At 49.7% G+C, this 23,039-nt stretch overlaps 1 protein-coding gene across 3 annotated transcripts in view; it reads left to right on the top strand.

Annotated features, from left to right (window-relative positions):
- LOC146797210 (uncharacterized) overlaps window positions 1–23,039 on the top strand; it is a 267,418-nt gene that overhangs the window by 52,994 nt on the left and 191,385 nt on the right. For all 3 annotated transcript variants that reach the window (XM_085624167.1, XM_085624166.1, XM_085624168.1), the window contains one exon: window positions 2,716–2,829. In XM_085624167.1, the coding sequence (XP_085480293.1) occupies window positions 2,716–2,829 (114 nt within the window). The remainder of the gene's footprint in view (window positions 1–2,715; window positions 2,830–23,039) is intronic.

The raw sequence follows: 23,039 nt of genomic DNA, 5'->3' as shown, positions 1-23,039 counted from the left end.
CAATCTAAACACCAAACAGCTCCTGAGCCGCCTCCAGACCATTCAGAACTCAGCAGCTAGACTCATCCTTGAACTCTACAGAAGAACCAGCACCCCCCCTCAACTCAGAACCCTCCACTGGCTCCCTGTCCAGGAAAGAAACTTCTTCAAACTCCTCACTCACGCCTATAAAGCCCTCCACAATTCTGGACTTGCCTACATCCACAACTACCTGAGGTCCCACCAGCCAACCAGAGAGCTCCACTCCTCCACCCTCACCCTGGTCCACATCCCACGCATCTATCGAAGCTGCTCTGGAAGTCGTTCCTTCTCCTACCTCGCCGCCAAGTCATGGAACAACCTCCACCTCTCTGTAGGACTTCAGGAAGAAGCTTAAGACCTGTCTCTTCGACCACCACAGCCACCTGACCGAGGCTCACAGATCCCCAGCAGCTGGAGATTCCCCTCCCCTCCTGGGGTGACAAATTGCACTTACAAGACCCTATGATTAATTGATTGATTGATGGTGCGGGTGGACTCAGTCTCGCGCAGTTTTGATGTTTATGTTGTACCAAATACACACAGTTTTTCTGAGAAAGTATGAATCGTACGACGGCAGTGCTCAGTGTCTCAGGGGAATGCACTGGCATAGCAGTCAATCTGGCAATGTGTTTTCTAATATTGGCTCTCATGATGTCTATGCCCCCCGGCTTGAAGAACCAGCCCCCTCGAAGTTCGGGTCTAGTTGCGCCTCTGGTTACAAGGTGAGGGATTTTACCTCCTCCTCCTGGCGGGGATATAGCAAGAAGGCAGTGGGACAGGTAGAAGGAGGATGGATGAGTGGTCCTGATGCTGAATCAGGTGGCTCAAGTCCTAAGCCACAAGCCTCACTGTACGCTTCCCGGTTCTCTCATCAATGCTGCATTCCCCACACATTCCCCCTTTGGGTCGAAAGCTGCCCGCAAAGCTCCACATGGCTCTCTGTGTGGGTGCATGTGGGTGCAATCTATGTGGCCACAGCAGGAGTTGGCATAGTTCAAAAGCAACGAGGCACCAAAGCCTCAACAGGGCTAAAAAAAGCGAGGTGGACACAAGCACACTCCGCAGCACAGAGGAGGCAGCATGACAGCTTCTCACCGGCATCTGAAGGTATCTGTTATATCCTGCTTATTTAAGTATACGTGTCCCAGTTTACCTATCTCCCTGCTGCTTAGCCAGTGTGAGTGTTGAGAGTGGAATGTTGGTGTGACTGTGATGAATGGAATACCTGGGTGCCTGTGTGGATGAGTGGTGACAGTTTGAAGATGGGCTGAGCAGCAGGCAGGCTGCTCCTAGTGGGGCTGAAGGGCAGATGTACATGGAAACCAACTTATTGTTCTAGAATGCCATTCTGCAACCTCATCTTAATAAAGGAACTCTTAAAATACAACTTGGCTACGTCTGGTAAGATACAACACTTACCAGCAGTATCCGCAGCAACAACCCGGATGCTGCAAAGACCAAGTAGAAGTGATCAGAGTTGTACCATGTTATTTTCCTTGAATTGTAGAAACCTGACTTAGTCATTGTGTATCCATCTATTCAAGTAGTTAATTGGCAAGTTACCTGCAAAATATGTGTGCAGAAGAGTGGAAATGTTGGCACTGACTCTGGAGATGTTTTACACCACAGACCACAGCACTTCCCATTTTAGATCCAAAAGTATGTCACTAGGTCATATATTTATGACCATAATGCAGAGCAACAATTACGTCTGTAATCATTCCATACACACTCCAGATCACCACAAGTCCAGTCCCAAAAGCTATGACTGTGATAACCCCGTTGGAGTGTGAAACCACAGAAATGTCCACTGTTATCCTGGGAATCCCTTATCCGTCACCAATGTGGTGTGTGCCCAGTGTGCCTCAAGGACTCAAAACCCATCTTCAAAGGAAACAAAAGTCCTGCCCAACAAACCCAGTGAATTGTGACACTTGTCAGCCTCCCAGGCGTGTCCATGAGACTGCAGCAGGGCTGAGCACCCAGTTAGTGCAGACCCCTGCAGCTGGGGACTCCTATTTTTCAAGGCAGTAGAAATTTACTGGTAGAACATTAGCAGAACCTGAGAATTCATTGTAATTATGACCTCTGTGGTGCGCTCAATTAAACAGTAACTATCACTGAGAAAACATTCACAGCTTTTGGACAGAAATAGATTTTCCAAGGGTTTGAAGGAGTAGAAATAAAAAGTGGGGGAAAGCTATTGAGCAAGGACGCTACTGAATATCCATCAAACCAATTGGAATGTCACGCGCCCTAAAATGAAGGCAGTTTTACGAATTTGAAAACACTGTCTCATTGCAGTGTTTTGGAGGACACAGCTGGCAGTCCAAGTACCTGGGGTCCTTATGAGCAGAGGGGACTGGTGTGGGGCCCTTTGCATGCTGCTGTACCCAAACTCCACAGCTGGGTATTAGCTTGGATGTGTTGGTGATACATCACATGTATTGTTTGAGCATTGGGTTGACACAGTGCTAGCTGGGCATAGCCTATAACCTACCTGATTGGGCACCTGGCACAGACATGCCCTGTGGGGCACGTGCTGCCTCCAGGTCCCTGCCAGTGCTCCCTGGCAGTCGTGGGAGTGGTCCAGCTGTGCCAGCTGTGGCCAGCAAGCGATGCTAAGTCACTGGCACTTCACGAATACAGTGATCCACGATGATTCTCTTGCTTTCTGTTTCCTTTTGTCGACAGGTCCTCTCATCGCCACCACAGTCTGGTCTCTGAGAGGGAAGGACCGAGCAGAGGAGCCACATGCTGTGAATGTCCAGGAGAGTGAGATCAAACAGACGGTCACTCAGCCCCCAGGTGAGTGAGAACTCAGTGACCTGTGACATGATGGCGTAGATTCCACAGAGACACAACACTTGCACACCTGTTCAAAGCAGACAAGTGCAAGCAGAGATTAGCATGTCAGATATCAGCTGCTTGTTGAAAAGTAATGCACAAGACAAGTGCAGGTCTACATATTCCAAGACAGATCTGCACAGATGTGTAAACATACATACATACATACATACATACATACACGCATACATATACACATGCATACATACATACATACATGCATACATGCATACAAACATACATACATACATGCATACAATGAAAAGGGGAGCTGAGTCAGTGTCTCTTTCTGGTTGCCAGTCCTCTGAAACTGCAGAAATATGTTTACGTTGGTATTCATCTGCTAACGATAATCGTAAAGTGAGAACTCAACATCTGTAGCAGCGAAACAAACATTGTACACTGGAAGAGGGAGCCCAGGATTGCAAACAAGAGAAATAAACTGTATGACATGGTATATATACATTTCGAACATTTTGAGCGGTGTATCAGCTGTGATGGGAGGCAATCACTCAAACGCAAATACACTCAAGATGTGAATGTTATGGAAGAATGATTTGGGGATTTTTGGAAGGGTAGACAGGTGAGAGCTCAGTGTACACCTTTTGTCAGGCTGAGAGTGTCATAGTTTGGTTGTGAGGGATTAAAAGTCCTAACTCTGCAGATCATTCATTCAGCTGCTTTCTGATGGTGTGATAACCTCCATCAAACATTCAATCAGGGAATTGTAAGCGCGCTACTCATCCGAGTGTCTCTCAAGGCGCTGGTGGGGTGAGGGGGTGGGGGGGGAGGGCATGATCAGCAGAGCTGTTCAGCCGAAGAGCCAGATCTTTAAAGTCTTCCTGAAAATGTTCAGGGAGGGGGTGCTTCTGATGTCTGCCGGGAACTCGTTCCAGGTCTTGGCCGCAATGTTAGAGAAGGATCTTCCGCCTGCTTTGGCACCTTCCCAGATGACTGGAAACATGCAGAAGTCAGGCCCCTGCTCAAGAAGCCCTCAGCTGACCCCACGGACCTCAAGAACTATGGCCCCATCTCGCTCCTCCCCTTCGTGGCCAAAGTTGCGGAGAAAACAGTTAACGGGGAACTGAAAAGATTAATCGAAGACAATGCCATCCTCTACCCTTCCCAATCAGGATATCGAAGCAACCACAGCACCGAGACGGCCCTACTAGCCGCCACAGAGGACATCCGCGCCCTCCTTGACCAAGGCCACTACGCAGCCCTGATTCTACTCGACCTATCAGCTGCTTTCGACATCGTCTCCCATCCACACTTGTCGCCAGACTACACAGTGCCGGCATACAAGGAACCGCCCTAGAATGGATCCGTTCCTTCCTCCCCCCGGAAGAAGCTAAAGGATTAGACTGCCACCCTTGCTCTCCGATCCGACGGAAATCACCTGTGGAGTCTCACAGGGGTCATCACTCAGCCTGACCCTCTTCAACATCTACATGGCCCCCCTCGCCGCTATCGTCCGACAACACGGCCTCAACATCATATCCTACGCTGACGACACCCAGCTCATCCTCTCCCTCCCCAAAGACTCCACCAACACCAGACTGAACCTCCAGAAAGGAATGCAGGACGTCGCAGTCTGAATGACCAACAGCTGCCTAAAACTCAACTCAACTTACATAAAGTAAAACTGATTAAATTAATTACGGTGGCAGCAGGGCGTGGAGTGGGCTGGAGGCAGGCTGGTTCCTAGGTGGGGTGGGCAGCAGGCGCGGGCAGCAGCGTCGAACCTCCCAGGATGAGGTCGGGGTCTGGAGAGCAGGAAACGGCACAGCTGAGCTGCGTGGAGAGAGTGGACCTAGACTGAGGGTCAGAGGTCTTACTCCATGTCTTACTCCATATGCAGTCCTGGAGTATCCGACGCAGTCTGACGATAAAACCCGGCCAGCTCGACCAGTCCCCAGCTCCAGAATACTCCACTCAGAAGGATGGGGCTGTGCACCAGTACCTTGAAGGAGCACTGAGTTCCAGGAATAGAGAGTGATTGCTACTGCCTCCCAGACTAAGGTCGAATCGTGAACAAGAACCTGTCAGGATGTTCTGGGGGAGTGCCTTAGAAGTAGATTTACCTCATTAGTGTAAGAGGGAACCGTGCACTATACTGTACGGAGAGCATGCCTGTAAGAGGAAGTGCGTCAGGCCAGCCATTTGTAGAGCTGTGAGAGGTCCTCACCATTCAGGGTATGGGATCACTCAGCTGAAGTGCTGGAGGGGAAGCTACAACATCTGTCTGCATTTCCCAACGACCAGGGGAGATGTTGTCAGCTGCACACATTGTTGGTGAGCTCCAGTTATCCCTAACCACACTTGTGCTGCAGGGAAACCATTGTTTGCCCCTGCTTGCTTTCAGGTACCTGTGGAACCTACTTAGCGCCATGTTCTGGCCTAGGACATAACTAGACCTGGCTGTATTTACCTTTGAATTGCTGACCTTATGGAAATCCTTCCAGCGCTTCTGGAGATTTCAGCAGTTGGCCGTGATATGCAGTCTCCAACTTTTTCCCTGTCACCAGAGTCTTTGCCCCTGCTGCTAGGAAAACCTATGACTGGTCATTCCAAAGTTAAGGATGTTTTCAGACAGCCGTGTCCTGCTACTAACAACAGCCGTGTCCTGAACATGGTTTCTGTAGAGTGGACACTAGAATAACCTTTAGTCGCCCAAGGGTAGTCCTGTGGGTTAGAGGATTGCTGTGACTCTTGGCTTTAATTAAGCCCTATAGATTGCCCGTGCAACCTCCCTCTGACCATTTATTTCCAGGCTTTGTGGGTGAACACTACATCATCTTCTTCAGAGTAAGATCTAATTGTGTTTCTGTGGGTCCGGAAGCGTTTTGTAAGAAGTATATCAATACCTTATAAAACTGTTTCTCACTCCAAAATAGTAGCTCGGATCCAAGCAAGTAGAGCTGGAAAACAGGCTGGGAGGTGTAGCAACCGGAGCTGGTAGCTCCTGAGTAGGATCTGCGAGAGATTAAAATCATGTGTTATGCTTTACCTCCTAGACCATGGACCCAAGGATTGCAAGGCCAGGTCATTGTGTAACCATCTTCAAAGTTTACACCATGAGGAAAGCTTAGCACTAAGAAACTTTAATAACACTTGTGTCGGATCTGTGGCCATAAAAGAGCTAAAGCAGTTTTGTTTTCTTTGTGAATTTCATTTCATGTATGATGTTCGGGTAAATGTATATGAAATTATACTTTTGTTTTTATAAAATAGAGCAGTCACTGGTTATTCAGTGTTTTGGGGTAGTTAGGGTTACTCTAATATGTTCTGAGAGTCTAGTCCACCCCATGTCCTTGAGTAAACCTTGGCTGTGCTGTCACTGGACCCTGAGAGTCAAGTGCTGGAGAAGACTTCTCGCGTGCGGCACCGGAACATCAAGTTTTAAATATCGTTCTAAGTGAACATTGTATTAAAAATATTAGTAATCAATATATTGACAAAATACATATGTATAAGTAAACATAGGACTACTATATTTAACTGCACATGTATGTACCTTAGCGATACACGCCTCTTCAAGGTATGTATATGGCGTTAAGAGTAGAAAAGACTTCTCAACACTTACCTCCACAGTTTTTTGGCTGTCTGTTTTTACTAAAGCATTCTAGTCAATCAACCAATCAATCATAGTATTTGTAAAGCGCGCTACTCACCCGTGAGGGTCTCAAGGCGCTGAGAGGGGGGGGGGGGGGGGTTTGCTACTGCTCGAAGAGCCAGGTCTTGAGGAGTATTCTGAAGGCGAGTAGGTCTTCCGTCTGCCGTAGGTGGGTAGGTAGGGTGTTCCAGGTCTTGGCAGCGAGGTAGGAGAAGGATCTGCCGCTGGAGATTGTTCGTTGGATGCGGGGGACGGCGGCGAGGGCGAGGCTGGCGGAGCGGAGCTGGCGGGTGGGGGTGTGGAAGCTGAGTCTGCTGTTCAAGTAGGCTGGTCCGGTGTCGTGGAGTGCTTTGTGTGCGTGGGTGAGGAGTTTGAAGGTGATCCTCTTGTCGACGGGGTGCCAGTGTAGGTTTGTCAGGTGGGGGTGATGTGGCTGCGGCAGGGGACGTTGACGATCAGTCGGGTGGAGGCATTTTAGATGCGCTGTAGTCGTCGTAGGTGTTTGGCTGGGATTCCGGCGTAGAGTGCGTTGCTGTAGTCCAGCCTGCTGCTGACGAGGGCCTGTGTCACCGTTCTTCTTGTTTCGGTTGGGATCCACTTGTAGATCCTGCGAAGCGTGCGGAGGGTGTTGTAGCAGGAGGAGGAGACGGCGTTGACCTGTTTGGACATGGAGAGGGAGGAGTTGAGGAAGAATCCTAGATTGCGTGCATGGTCGGTGGGTGTCGGTGCTGTCCCCAGAGTGGTCGGCCACCAGGAGTCATCCCAGGCCGAGGGGTTGGGTCCGAGGATGAGGACCTCCGTCTTGTCCGAGTTCAGTTTCAGCCGGCTGCTCCTCATCCAGTCGGCGATGGCCTTCATTCCGTTGTGGATGTTGGTTTTGGCGGTGCTTAGGTCCTTGGTGAGGGAGAGGATGAGCTGAGTGTCATCGGCGTAGGAGATGATGTTGAGGTTGTGGTGGCGGGCCACTTGTGCGAGGGGGGCCATGTAGATGTTGAACAGCGTAGGGCTGAGGGAGTAGCCCTGGGGGACGCCGCAGGTGATGTCGGTGGCTTCGGATCGGAAGGGTGGGAGGCAGACGCTCCGGGATCTGCCGGAGAGGAAGGATGTTGTCCAGTCGAGGGCCTTCTCTTGGATACCGGCTTCTTGAAGGCGTGTTTTTAGAGTGCGATGGCAGACCGCGTCGAAGGCGGCCGAGAAGTCCAGGAGGATGAGGGCTGATGTTTCGCCGTTGTCTAATTGGCACGTGATGTCGTCTGTGGCGGCGATGAGGGCAGTCTCGGTGCTGTGGTTTTGTCTGAATCCGGATTGGGACGGGTCCAGGGTGTTGTCTTCGAGGTGGCGGGTCAGTTGCTTGTTGACGATTTTCTCGAAGACCTTCGCCGGGAACGGGAGCAGGGAGATGGGCCGGAAGTTCTTGAGGTCCGCCCTGGGCTTCTTGAGGAGGGCATTGATTTCGGCATGCTTCCAGCTTTCCGGGAATGTCGCTGTTTCGAAGGAGATGTTGATGACCTTCCGTAGTTGGGGGGCGATGGCTGCATCTGCTGAATATGTGGTGTGGGTACGGGTCTGTCGGAGATCCTGAGTGGATGGAGTTCATGACCTTGCGTGTCTCGTCGTCGCTGACGTTGGACCAGGAGGTAAGGCGGTTGGCGTTGTTGGTGTTCGGAGGAGGGGTGGAGTCTGGCGTGGTCGGGTCGGTCGTGGTGTTGAAGCTGTCGTGGATGTCAGCGATCTTGCGGTGGAAGAAGATGAGTCGTACAGTTCCTGTGAGGGCGGGATGTCGTTGGTGTTGGCGCTGGGGTTGGAGAGTTCTTTAACGATGCGGAAGAGCTCTTTGCTATCATGTGCGTTGTTATCCAGGCGGTCTTTGAAGGAGGACCTCTTGGCTGATCTGATGAGGTGGTGGTGTCTGCGGGTTGCGTCCTTGTGGGCAGCGTGGTTGTCCGGTGTACATTCGTGGAGCCATTTCTTCTCCAGTTTCCGGCATGCGCGCTTGGAGGCCAGGAGCTCGTCGGTGAACCAGGTGGCTCTCTTGCTGGTGTGGCTGTTGGAGGGTTTCTTCAGTGGGGCGAGGGTGTTGGCACAGTCGTCGATCCACTGTCTGAGGTTGCGGGCTGCGGCGTCTGGGTTGGTGGGGTGGGTGGGTAGGTTCTGGGAGAGGGTGGTGAGCAGCTGGTCTTCGGTGACTTTGCTCCAGCCGCGGCGAGGCGGCTGTTGGGTGCGGTGGTGCATGGTTGGTTTTTTGAAGGTGAAGTGAATGCAGCGGTGGTCAGTCCAGCGGGGTTCGGTGGAGTGGTCGAAGGTGACGTAGGTGCTTGTGGAGAAGACGGCGTCCAGCGTGAGGCCGGCGGCGTGGGTGGGTGCAGTGACGAGTTGTCTGAGGCCGAGGTTGGCGAGGTTGCCGATCAGCGTGGTGGAGTTGACGTCGTTGTTGTACTCGAGGTGGACGTTCAGGTCCCCGAGGAGGATGTAGTCCGTGGAGGCGAGTGGTGGTGTTGGGGTCGGTGTGGATCTGGAAGTGCAGGTGTTCGCCGGTGTTGAGGGTGTCGTCTGTGTGGGTGGTGACCTTGAGGGTGGACTTGTGGACAATGGCAATTCCTCCTCCGATGCCGTTGGCGCGGTCCCTGCGGGTGATCTTGTAGCCGTCTGGGATGGCAATGGCGATGTCTGGTGCAGAGGAGTCGTTCCACTACATCTCGTCAGGAAGGCTATGTCCAGGGTAGTGGCGTCGAGCAGGTCACAGAGCTCGATGGCGTGTCTGCGTGCGGAGCGGGTGTTGAGGAGTATGCAGTGGAGGTGGTTGGGTCTGGTCCTTGATGGTTTGGTGGTTCTGTCCCAGGTGAAACTGCAGCTGCGGCAGGAAAAGGGTCCGTGGGTGCGTTTCGAGGCGGCCTGGTTGCAGCGTTGGTCTCGGCCGGTTTTCAGAGCATGGAGGGAGTCGGCGTCGTAGCTGAGGCTGGGTATGGTGCGGTGGGGTGCGCGGGGTCCAGGGGTTCTGTCATGGGGCGCGGTCCAGGCGCAGACGGGCTTGCCTCTGGCGCGACTCAGGCGCGCCAGCGGCGCGTCCGCTGCACGGCCGCGCAGCGTCCTGCAGTAAGAAGGGGTGGAGGGAGGGAGGAGCAGCTGGGAGGCAGGTGGCGGGAAGCGAATGGGAGAGGAGGGGGGCGGGGCCGCAGGGGACGCAGCGGCGGGAAAGGAATGCGGGGAGCGGGGCGGTGAAGAACTTAAGGCACAGCAGAAAGGAAACAGGCAACAAAAACACAGGCAACAGTTATTTAAGCAGCGCACAGACAAACAGGCAACAAATACAGGCAACAGTGACTAAAGCAGCGCACACAGAAAACAGGCAACAAATACAATACAAATACAGGAAACAGGCAGCAGATCAGACCGAATACTTACCGCCCACCACTGGGCCACCAGGGATGAGGCGCAGGCGGGAGCCTGCGGGTGGAGGAGGGCCTCGAACTCCCAGCAGCAGCGAGGGGCAGCAGACAGAGGACACAGCACCAGCAGGGAACGCTGGAGCGGTGGGTGGAGCGTCCTGGCCTGAGAACAGGTCAAGCTTCGCACCCTCGCCGCGCAGCGTCCTGCATGAGGAAGGGGTGGAGGGAGGGAGGAGCAGCTGGGAGGCGGGTGGCGGGAAGCGAATGGGAGAGGAGGGGGGCGGGGCCGCGGGAAAGGAATGCGGGGAGTGCGGGAAGCGGGGCGGCGAAGAACTTACGGCACAGCAGAAAGGAAACAGGCAACAAAAACACAGGCAACAGTTATTTAAGCAGCGCACAGCAAAACAGGCAACAAATACAGGCAACAGTGACTAAAGCAGCACACAGAGAAAACAGCCAACAGATACAATACAAATACAGGAAACAGGCAGCAGATCAGACCGAATACTTACCGCCCACCACTGGGCCACCAGGGATGAGGCGCAAGCGGGAGCCTGCGGAAGGAGGAGGGCCTCGAACTCCCAGCAGCAGCGAGGGGCAGCAGACAGAGGACACAGCACCAGCAGGGAACGCTGGAGCGGTGGGGGGAGCGTCCTGGCCTGAGAACAGTAGCATGATGTGTTGTAGTTTCTGCTCTGACAAACATCTGTGCTTGGCAATAATCTTGCAGTTCAGTAATATGGTGGGTCCAGGATATCAGTGGCACAGAACAGTAATGACTGATTGCCTTGGAACCATCAACACAAATAGGTCTCTCACTCACATAAAGACTCCGTCAACACAACATGGGATGTGCCACCATAGCCCAAGAGGGAAAGAAAGACCCATTGAAAAGAGCCATCATTATTTGTTGACCTAATCCAAAGAGGGGGGTCGTACTGTAGTGATAATTATGACTTTTCTTTTCTAGTCTTTCCACTTTTTGAATTACATGTGCTAATCAATCAGAAGTGAAACCATGTGATTAATATAAGATGCCTATGTAGTTTATGTTATTTTAACTACAACATGATAATCAAGTTTGCTTGAACATATTTTCAGAATGTATTTAAGATCGAACGACTATAGTGTAAACTCTAGTCCTCTCTAAGCTATCACCGGCACATCAAACAAACACTGTATCCCCATGAGGACTACGCTTAACGCAGTAGCTAGACTTCTCTCAGAAGGGAGACATTATGATCACAACACTCCCACTTTAAAAAAAAATCATTTGGCTTCGAATTGAAGCAAGAAGCATATTTAAGATGGCTTGCAAAACCCACAAAGTTTTTTACACAGAGAAACCAAACTACCTCGCACACAAATTATCAAAAGCCAGCCTAAAGAGGCCTCTGTGAATTTTCAACACCTTACTCTTGATTCCTCCCGAATTCAAGAAAGACAAGGATTGGCATAGCCAATAGGTCTCGCCTTTGGGACCTTATAAGTGTTTAGTTATCCAGCACAAAATCCTTGATGCAACAACATCAAGTGTTGCATGGCTAAACACTTATAAGGTCCCAAAGGTGAGACCTATTGGCTATGCCAATGCTTGTTTTGAGTGAGTGGCTCGTGCAGGTATGCCACTGTGAGGTAGAGATGCTGCAAATGCTTTTAGAGGAGCCTCTGTGACATTGCGCCTCTTCAAAATGTATTTTGGGTCTGGTGTAATACTTCTAGCCCCTATTCCTGTCTTCTCGCACCCAATGCATCCTTAAATGTCCCATGTACAGCCGGGGTTGACACTCCTATTACCCCTGCCCTCCAGTGACACTTTACCTGACATGGGTGGTGGTGGTGGAGGTGGTGGACGAGGTGGTGGCAGTGGACGTGGTGGTGGTGGATGTGGTGGTGGACGTGGTGGATGTGGGGGTGGAGGACGTGGAGGTGGTGGACATGGTGGTGGTGGTGGATGTGGTGGTGGTGGATGTGTTGGTGGTGGTGGAGGTGGACGTGGTGGTGGACATGGTAGTGGTGGTGGACGTGGTGGTGGTGGACGTGATGGTGGACATGGTGGTGGTGGACGTGGTGGTGGATGTGGGGGTGGCGGACGTGGTGGAGGACATGGTGGTGGTGGAGGACGTGGTGGAGGACATGGTGGTGGTGGAGGACGTGTTGGTGGTGGAAATGGTGGTGGTGGATGTGGTGGTGGTAGACATGGTGGTGGACGTGGTGGTGAACGTGGTGGTGGTGGACATGGTGGTGGTGGTGGATGTGGTGGTGGTGGTGGACGTGGTGGTGGTGGATGTGGTGGTGGATTTGGTGGTGGTGGACGTGGTGGTAGTGGTGGATGTGGTGGTGGATGTGGTGGTGGACATGGTGGTGGTGGATGTGGTGGTGGTGGACGTGGTGGTGGTGGTGGACGTGGTGGTGTTGGTGGACATGGTGGTGGTGGATGTGGTTGTGGACGTGGTGGTGGTGGATGTGGTGTACATGGTGGTGGTGGTGGACATGGTGGTGGTGGACGTGGTGGTGTACATGGTGGTGGTGGACATGGTAGTGGTGGTGGTGGATATCGTGGTGATGGACATGGATGTGGTGGTGGATGTGGTGGTGGGTGTTGTGGTGGCGGACATGGTGGTGGTGTACGTGGTCGTGGTGGGCTTGGTGGTGGCCGTGGTGGTGGTGGACTTGGTGGTGGTGGACTTGATGGTGGTGGATGTGGTGGTGGTGGACATGGTGGTGGTGGACATGGTGGTCGATGTGGTAGACGACGTGGTGATGGACGTGGTGGTGGGGTACGTGGTGGTGGACGTGGTGGTGGTGGACATGGTGGTGGACGTGGTTGTGGTGGTGGACGTGGAGGTGGTGAACGTGGCAATGGTGGTGGACGTGGTGGTGGTGGTGGGCGTGGTGGTGGTGGTGGTGGGTGTGGTGGTGGTGGACGTGGTGGTGGTGGTGGACGTGGTGGTGGTGGGCGTGGTGGTGTACGTGGGGGTGGACGTGGTGGTGGTGGTGGTGGACATGGTGGTGGTGGTGGTGGACTTGGTGGTGGTCGTGGACATGGTAGTGGTGGTGGACGTGGTGGTGGTGGACATGGTGACAAATAGTGAGAAAAGATAAAATCAAAACACAGAGTGAATGATAAAAAAAAGAAAGCAAGATAGAGCACGAGGGAAGAAATGATGAGAAAACTGTCACAGTAAAAGCAAAACATAAAGTAAATGATAGCCGTGCACGAGTGAATAACTAATGCTGCTATTTTGAAGCATACACAGTAAAAGCAAAACACGGAGTAAATGATTGCCGTGCACGAGTGAATAACTAATGCTGCTATTTTAAAGCACACGCGTGCTTGTCACAGTAAAAGCAAAACACACTGCTGGCACTGCAATCGTGTGTTTGCTGGCCCAGAAGTGATGCATTTGTGCATGCGTGCGCGAGCGTTCGGCTCTTTTTGGAAGCACATACTCGTGCTTGTAGGCACGCCCCTGCTCGCTCCCGCAAGGTGGATGCCGCCACAAGCACGAGTATGTGCTTCCAAAAAGAGCAGAGGGACGGCTAAAGGTCCTCCTATGCAGCGCATGCGCGCTGCATAGGTGAGGCCTAAAAAATCACTTGCTCGGTCCTTCTCTGGGAATGCGACCAGAGTTTGGAATGCTCTACCCAAGAACTACGTGACATTTATATCATTCCTATGCTTTAGAAAAAAACTAAAATTATTCCTACTCAACAATCACCTGTATCCATCCACCTAAGATAATTGGCTTGCTTCTGTGCACTATCCCTCCCATTACTGATCAATCTGAGCATCTGTACGTCCGGAACAATCGAACAATTAATCTACCTATGATTGTATATTACAACTCTGTATAGCTACTATTAGTTATTTGTATACTTTGTAAAAGTGATGTCTGTTCAACCCTCGTAAAGTGCTCTGATAACTCGGGGCAAGTTCGTGCTATATAAAATTCAAAAAATATTTTTTAATATAAAGTTGACACGGTTCATAACTATGTGTCTCGTTGACTGTTACTGTTCAAGAAACACAGTACTAAAGAATGGAAATAACTAAAGGGCATCCTACCACTCTCTGCTGATTGCTTATCCTGAAAGATTCAACAACAAATAAATATTATTATAAAAGCTGAGCACAGAGTGTGACTGTTGGAGAGGAACCTTTGCAATGGGACAAGCCATGCAGAATCGCATCAGCCAGTTTAACTGAAGTCTACCGGAGAGTGAGGCATTCAGCGTTAACTTCCTGAGCTAAGTACCACGCACAACAAATATGCCAAGCTTCTGCAATGATATTGAACATAAGCCTTATTGTTTAAATGGGTATGCAGATAAAAACCATCTTTAAAACCCTGAATAGGAGGCCTTATTTATGAGGCCTTACAGCAACGTTGGGTCACTTTTTCGTGACGCAGTGGCAGCGTACAAATTGCGACATACTGAACCCTATCTAAAAAGTGGCGCATCTAGGCAGATGCGTCACTTTGTAAACCCCTGCGCTACATTATACCTGCGTCAGGTATAATTAGGGCTCCCGGTTTTCCGTTTAAACGGATTTTTACATATAAATACAGACGGAAAACAAGTTTTCCTTTATCTGTATTTATATATAAAAACGGGAAAATACTAGTACCTGCTCCTGCAGACCAGCCTCCAGTAACACAAAACTCTATTGTTGATGCCCCAGCTCCGCTCCGCCCCGCCCCTCGAGTGAGGTCTAAATTTACATCAATAGAATCACCCCCCAACCATCTGCTGTCTCCCCCTCCTTAGACGGTTAAGAGGTGTCAGCCCAGGCTGAGACAGCTTCCCGGAGCACACACAGCCGCACCCGAGTGCTTCACAGGTCTTTAAAAGACCATTTTCTTTTTAATGAGGCTTTGTTGTTCTTTCGCCCCTCCTTAGAGCCCCTGCCTCTTCACTCTGCCGATTGCCCGACCACCGCTAGACCATTCACTGACATGTTCAACCTGCTGTGAACAGGAGGAAACCGTTGCATATTTCTCCTCAGAACCGGATAACAACATAAGGAATATGAGAGCACCTTGCGTAATTTCAGATGATGCCCAATACCAATATTTTATGAGACAGTACAATTACTGGCATGTATCAGCAATGGAACATTATTAGTGTTAAAAAAAATCAATGTGTAGTAATGTCGGACAACTACTGTACTTGTCGTACAGCATGCACACAAATACACATCCATAAATTGCACCTTTGTGAATGTAACTCTCTGCATACTTTATGATTATTCCCCATGCATATGTAATACCTACGCCGTGAAAAGGTTAGGCAATTCGGTTTCATGTCTCCTCGGTTAGAATTCATGTATTCCTACAGGGAGTTCCGTTCCTTGCCTTGCTCCTTCCACTGACTGCGAAGCCTGCAGCACACATCAGATGCTGAGCGCCGATGAAATAACACACCTGTTTTTCACCCCTTTACTGTCTTCAAATCTTTACTTTATGCAAAGGTTTGAGCAATTACTGCAGCTGGCAGTTCACTGACGTTTACCAACTTAAACACTTTTATGTGTCTGTGTGCTCCCAGCAGCCAACAAACAGATCACAGTTAGCTCACTTAGATGCATGTTCATTAAAATGACAGAAATATGCTTCAAGATATCAACTCCGTCCCTCATGATCAAGAGCAGGTCTTCTATATACGGCAGCCAAGGCATTATGTGACTTACAAACGGATTGTTGTCTCAGAGACATGATCCTCTAAATTGCAGCACTAAAATCTCGACATGGCTGTAAGCTAGGTTGCTGCAGCAGCTCTAGCCCGCAGCTGCAATTAAAACGCACCCTCAAACCATAAGAAATGTCTGAGCACTTTGACATGCAAGCCGAGCATCACAAGATTCAGAGGGTTACATAGAATTACACGAACTGTGGAAAATGGGGTTCCCACTGTCATGTAAAATTTTCACACGAAGGAGTAAACATTTTCACACAAGAAACAGGCAGAGATTTTGAGTTGCTTCTCGCTATACATTTTAAGCTTGCACCAGTGTCTTGTGAACACAAGCACTGAAACACAAGCGCCGCGGCCGCGAAAGTTAATTCTAGTGAGAGAGAGAGAGGGGGAGCACGCCAGATGTACCTGCCCCTGATTAGTTGTACCATCGCGACCCCAAGGAGAATGCGTTTTAGCAACCTAGGAATAACAAGATAAAATAACAAGCATTTGCAATGCAATAGGTGTCGCTTTTAGGCAAGTGTAAGCTATTGGCAATGTAAATAACAATGCCTTTTACTTATGTTTTAAAAACCAAAACAAAAATTAAAGGCATTGGTATTTGCATTGTCAATAGCTGAAACCCTCGTAAATGCGAGACCTATTGCATTGCAAATGCAGAGTTTGCCAGTGAAGCGCTACTTTTCTTTTCATGTTGTTTGCTTTTTTCAAGCAAAAACACTCATTGAATACCGAATAATGAGTGTAAAAGCGTTAAGTTGTATTCCCTATGAGTGTTTGCTTTTTTAGGTCTCGCCTTGCTATCGCGTTAGCGATCGCAAGGCGAGACTATTGTAAAAGGGCATTTCAAAGTGCTCCCAAAAAGCGGATTGCATTGCTAGCACGCGCACAATCACGCGCTTGGTGCCGCCATGCACTCCGCTTTTTGGGAGCACTTCAAAGGGCTTGCTCCCCCGCCTGGAATGCGCTCCCCCGCCACCAAGCGCGCGCGCGCCACGCTCCGCCGGGCTTGTCTTGTTTTTGTTGCTGTTTTCCGCCCGTCTTACTTTTATTAGCCCGTCCTGCTTTTCATTTGCTTTATCTTTTATTGGCTGTGCATGGGGAAAAGAAGGGGAAATGGGTCACAGCAGCGGGTGGTTTCACCGTGTGAGTTTGAATTTTACTGACATAGTCTACCTCGAAAAACAATAAGTGCTATATCTGCTTCTCCCTGCCCGTCCCGCTTTTCATTTCCTGGATCTTTTATTGGCTGTTCATGAGGTAGGATGGGGGCAATTGGTCACAGCAGCGGGTGGTTTCACCATGTGAGCATGAATTTTTCTGACATAGTCTAACTTCAAAAACAAGAAGTGCCGTAGCAACTTCTCCCAAGCCCTCTCTCTCCGCATAATCTCATTATGTTTGGGGAAGGCGCCGGGCTTACAGCGACATTAACAGGGTGGCACCTTCTGTAGTATCATTCAGTTAAGGGTGCCTAATATGACATGATTAACTTAGCATGCCCCATTTACACCACAAGGCGCCAGACAGACGTAGATCACAAAAGGTGAGAAAAGTGTTGCCACCATTCCAGTGCATGTGACCTCGCTGGCACTTCTGCCGCCTCGACTCATCTGTGGAGAGGCTTTTTCCACAGGCTTCCACTTACCCGATCTTAGGACAGGTAGGATCACAGGCCGACAAAGAGACTAATTGCCGTCGTACACCAATTTGCAGTCGAGGGCCAACTGACAGACTTAAGTGGATGGCCGGAGCCCTCTTCCAGAGACAGACCTTTTGGCACCTCAGTGAGCAATAGAGCATACACGCACCTACCGGCGTACTCCTCATTACAGGTGCCTGCTTCCTTACTGCGACTTTGTTAGCACAATAAGCCGGACAAGCTACAGGAGCTCTACCGTTCGGTGGCCCCATGTCCTCTTCTCCCCCTGTCCTGAAGAGGCCCGAATGGATGGGCTGAAATGCGGTAACTTTCTGGATTGGAGGAGTCCGAAAAAAACATAACTTACATATATAGAGAATACACACTGCTGTTGTATGAGGGGCTCGTTGCTTCCTTCTGTGTGGATCTACATTGGACTATCTCCTCTATGGACTGCACTCACTGTGCAGCTTTTGCAGTCATATTGAAAATGTGTCCTTTGGAAGAGAAATGAAGTACAGCCATGTGTTTTTGATATGTCATACTATAATCCTGTAAGATATGTGTAATAAAATGTTTTGTTTTGTGAATGTAGTTATTGTTTGTTTGCAGATAAAAAACTTCCAGTGCTTTGAACTGGTACATGCTTGTGATTCCAGACTTATAAAGTAATGTTGGTCAGTATAGTGGCACAGAGTGATAGAGATTAATTAAGGTTTTCTTCTAGTAGAGTCATCCCTTTGTTCGTTTCCACACATTTCCGTGTTTACATTTGCCATACTGCATGCCCAGGTTGTGGTGGGAGTAAGAGGTCAAACCCCTAGATTGTGGAACCATCCCACTGCAAGCAGTGCAGCCGTCCTGTCCTTCAATGCCCAGACTGTTTGTACACCATGCCTTGTCCAAGGACACCTCTGTCCTCTGTAAGAATATATTGTGGGCACATGCTCTGTTTCGAATGCTCTCCTGCAGTGGGATGCGGGTGGGACAGCTGCAGCTTGCCTTCCTGAGTGTGAGTGTACAAAGTGTCCCAAAGAGCTGAGTTCTAACGTTGCGGGATACGATGGTCTCCTTCACTCTGGGGCAGGGAGACGTGGGGCCTGGAGTTGGGGCTCCGAGGGTAGCGGAGTACAGAGGTAAACTGCACTGGCTGATGAGGACTTACCAGAACATCTTGTATGTATGTATGTATAGATTTTTATTATGAATTGTTCAGAAATATATGGTTGTGAGAGTGTAAAGTTCTCTGTAGCTCAAAAACAGAATTAATGTTTGTTTGCTAAACACTGTCCAACAACTCCCTAGTACTAAATATTCTTAACACCTACTGGTGCCTCAACATCATCTTTTGGTTTGAAAGTGTAAATGTAAGTGCAATAGTTGCACTGTCTTGATGGCCCGTGGGACCAATATCGTTGTTTGCAATTGCTTGTTTTTCTGCCAACTGGAAGGGCAGAGCTGTGCAGTGTTAAATGGTGGGATGTGTAAAGGCGCTGCCCTGCCTAAAAGGCTGCAGCGGGGACGCAGTGTTGATTGTGATATTAACAGCGGGGATCGTGAGGCTCGCTACTCCATAGCTGAAAAAAAGGCAAACACTTCTTAGATAAACAGATCCCGCTCTCTTCTAAGCTGTGTATTTATACTGAGCATTTGATGCTAAATAAAATTGTATTGGGGTTCTTTGAGTTTCACTTACGTGCAGGTAGATGTATACAGTATGTTACAGTCCTTTACTGCAGAACGTTTCTTTTCTTCTCTACCCTACAGTGGATGTTTGATGTCGGCTTGATTAACAGTAGTATTGCTCACAAATAAGTGAACAGCCCACATCGTGCCGCCATGCAATCCGCTTTTGTGAACCGCTTCAGCCCACTGGCGCGAGCACTGGCGACAGGCGTGCGGTTATGCGCACAATGACGAGCAGAGGCGCCATATGGCTTTCCTCTCTCGTCATGGTGCGCGCACATCGTACACCACTCGCCAGCCAGCCTGCTTTCACTTTTGCGCCTCAATGCTCCTCCCCCTCCCCCACCACAGCGCAAAAGTGAAAGCAGGCTGGCTAGCGAAAAATACATGAGCTTGTAACAATGCTAGCTACACTACTACTTAACGTACTTCAACCCGCCTTTGTGACTAGGTAACAATTACAAAGGATCATTTGGATACTAAACTAAATTGTATTCAAATCCGACCAAGTTTATTCAGCACTGCAACCAACTGGCATCTTTATTATGGACCCATCATGTTATTATATGAACCTTTTCATACACACTTGCGTGAATTGGGAAGGTAGTATTCTTTCACTCAAGATTTATTTTATATTTGTTTCTAGTTTTATATAGCGCAAACTCGACCCGTAGGTATTAGAGTGCTGTACACGAGCACCAGTTACATTACTCAAGGACACATTCATGTTTTGGAAGGCACGGGGAGATTAAGTTATTTGCCCAGAATCACAGCACGTTTTTAGGTCTCGCCTTGCTATCGCGTAAGCGATCGCAAAGCGAGACTATTGTAAAAGGTCATTTCAAAGTGCTCCCAAAAAGCGGATTGCATTGCTAGCACGCGCACAATCACGCGCTTGGTGCCGCCATGCACTCCGCTTTTTGGGAGCACTTCAAAGGGTCCGCTCCCCCGCCTGGAATGCGCTCCCCATCCCCCGCCCCCGCCAAACGCGCTAAAAGGGCATTTCAAAGTGCTCCCAAAAAGCGGATTGCATTGCTAGCATGCGCACAATCACGCGCTTGGTGCCGCCATGCACTCCGCTTTTTGGGAGCACTTCAAAGGGTCCGCTCCCCCGCCTGGAATGCGCTCCCCCTCCCCCGCCCCCGCCAAACACGCGCGCCAAATTTGCTTTCACTTTTGCGCCGCGAGCAGACGTGCCAAATTTGCTTTCACTTTCACGCCGCGAAACGCAAATCATAACTAAGCAAATCATTTAATATCACCGCGCCTCAAAATGAATGGGTCTGTAATGCAACTGGTGCCCATGTAAAGCGCTGTTATACCTTCGGGTCGCGTTCGCGCTATATAAAACTTCAACAGCAAAAAAACTCGGAAAAAATGAAAACCATCCGAAGCAGTGCTTTCAGTATTTTAAACGATTTATTTCAAAACCACGAGGGGCTTTCGAGGCTCTTCCTCCGGAGGGGTGTAGACGAGTATGCACATAAGAAACATATTGCCCGTTAACATGTCTAAATTGGGGTGTGGGTGGGTACGAACAGTAAGGGACAGTGCAGATGACTTCGAGCCAGGCGCGCAACGCACATTGGGATCAAAGGGCTTCAGCCCCACTCCCCTCACGTCGTGTGTGGCAACCCAGGCTGAGTTTCCAGCACCAAAGTCGGCAGTTTAGCCGACGGACCACATCCTCTTCCCCAAGAAACTTAACGAAACCCAAATCATAACTAAACAAATCATTTAATATCACCGCGCCTCAAAATGAATGGGTCTGTAATGCAACTGGTGCCCATTTAAAGCGCTGTTATACCTTCGGGTCGCGTTCGCGCTATATAAAACTTCAACAGCAAAAAAACTCGGAAAAAATTAAAACCATCCGAAGCAGTGCTTCCAGTATTTTAAACGATTAATTTCGAAACCACGAGGGGCTTTCGAGGCTCTTGCTCCGGAGGGGTGTAGACGAGTATGCACATAAGAAACATATTGCCCGTTAACATGTCTAAATAGGGGTGTGGGTGGGTACGAACAGTAAGGGACAGTGCAGATGACTTCGAGCCAGGCGCGCAACGCACATTGGAATCAAAGGGCTTCAGCCCCACTCCCCTCACGTCGTGTGTGGCTACCCAGGCTGAGACGGCTTCCTGGGCACCCGAGTACTTCACAGGTCTTTAAAAGACCATTTGCTTGTGAATGAGGCTTTGCTGTTTTTCACCCCTTCTCAGAGCCCCTGCATCTCCACTCTTAACTACTGCTGGAAGTGTCAGCCCCCCACCCGAAATTTTTTCTTAGCTCCCTCGAAATTTGGCTCTAGTTGTGCCCCTGCTACGAGTGTATCTAAAGGGTGATGGTGACCAAGCGTGCACCACTGAGCGCCGCTCCTCTAGATGTGTGCACGAGGGTGCTGCTGCTCATGTCTGTGTAAACAAGTCTGGTGCCCGTCCAGCGTGGGCTCAACAACCGTCCTTTGTGGAGGGTGCCGAAGCCACCCGAGTCTGCGCACATCAGTGGTCCAAGTGTGCCTGTTTGTGGGGAGGGAGGGGTCTGATGGGCACGACGTGCCCATAATTGTAACAAGCATTGGCATAGCCAATAGGTCTCGCTTTTTTGGACCTTCTAAGTATTTAGTTTTGCAGCACAATATCTTTTGCGCAACACCATCAGCTGTTGAATGGCTAAACCTTGTACCTTATAGGTGTTTAGCCATGCAACAGTTGATGTTGTTGCACCAACGATATTGTGCTGCATAACTAAATACTTATAAGGTCCCAAAAGCGAGACCTATTGGCAATGCCAATGCTTGTTCCAGTATGTTGTTCCTTTTTTTTCAGGCAGCATATTACTGTAGTCTAGTGCATAATTTGAATTGAATTGCTTCCAGGTGTTTATAGCGGGGCACAATTGGGCTGTAGCTGAAGGCAGTGTGAGTTTCTCGCAGTGGGGCAGTATGGTGTTCAGAGGGGAAGAAAATGTGGCACTCTGCGGATGACAGAAACTGCCAGGCTCTGAGACAAATGGCTTGTCATAACACTTTTAAGCATATTTGGGACATTCTTCAAATGGCAAAGTCTTCAGATGAATGTATAATGTTGACCAATAACAACCGAGCGCATGTGTGCATTGTCAATTTAAATAAGTGTGGAAAAATACTAGCTGTAGCGTCGTCTTTTGCTTGTGGCAAAAATAAATATGGATAAATACAGAAAAAATGCCCAAAAAATAAATATGGATAAATACAGACGGAAATGGCCAAAAAATAAATACCATAAAACCGGGAGCCCTAGGTATAATGTATGCAGGGTGGGCATTCGCCGGTGAAAAAGGCTAGTAGAAGTGGCACACTGAAATGTATGAGATTTCACAGCGCCACTTCTACGAGTCCACTGCATCAAATCCTTACGCCTGCTTCACAGCAGGCGTAAGTAATGATGCAGGCCCTTTTAAATAAGGCTCACCCATGTGTAATTACACATTGCTGGAGTTGCGTCTGTTTTGCGACACACTCCAGCAATGCGTCATTACTGCGCCACCAGATACTTCAGGATTCCTGATGTATCTGGTCAATTCTCACGACATGGAGCGCCGTACTGTAAATACAGCGGTACAAAAGGGGGTGGTGATGGACGGAGCATCAGAACCAATCAAATACTCACACCCAGTCAACAGATCTGGGTTTGATCCATCACCATTCTTTAGCCCACTCTGCCACCCCAGTTCAGATATGGCCATATGCAAATCAGTCTGACCCTGTGCCTCATGGGAACCGTCCAGCCCGAACTGCCAAGCCATGCCTTCCCTGGACCGGAAACAAGCTTCCTAGGACCGGTTTCTGGCATTTCAGCCGTCTTCAGCCAGGCTTGCTTGAATCCAGTGGCAAAGTGAGCAAGGGACTCACGTCTGAGCATACCCTGCCAACTTATGGCGAACAAAGCGGTACAAAAGGGGGTGGTGATGGACGGAGCATCAGAACCAATCAAATACTCACACCCAGTCAACAGATCTGGGTTTGATCCATCACTATTCTTTAGCCCACTCTGCCACCCCAGTTCAGATATGGCCATATGCAAATCAGTCTGACCCTGTGCCTCATGGGAACCGTCCAGCCCGAACTGCCAAGCCATGCCTTCCCTGGACCGGAAACAAG

The sequence above is a fragment of the Triturus cristatus genome, chromosome 9, assembly GCF_964204655.1.
Source record: "Triturus cristatus chromosome 9, aTriCri1.1, whole genome shotgun sequence".
Lineage (NCBI taxonomy): Eukaryota > Metazoa > Chordata > Amphibia > Caudata > Salamandridae > Triturus > Triturus cristatus.
This window is presented reverse-complemented; position numbering and strand designations above follow the sequence as displayed.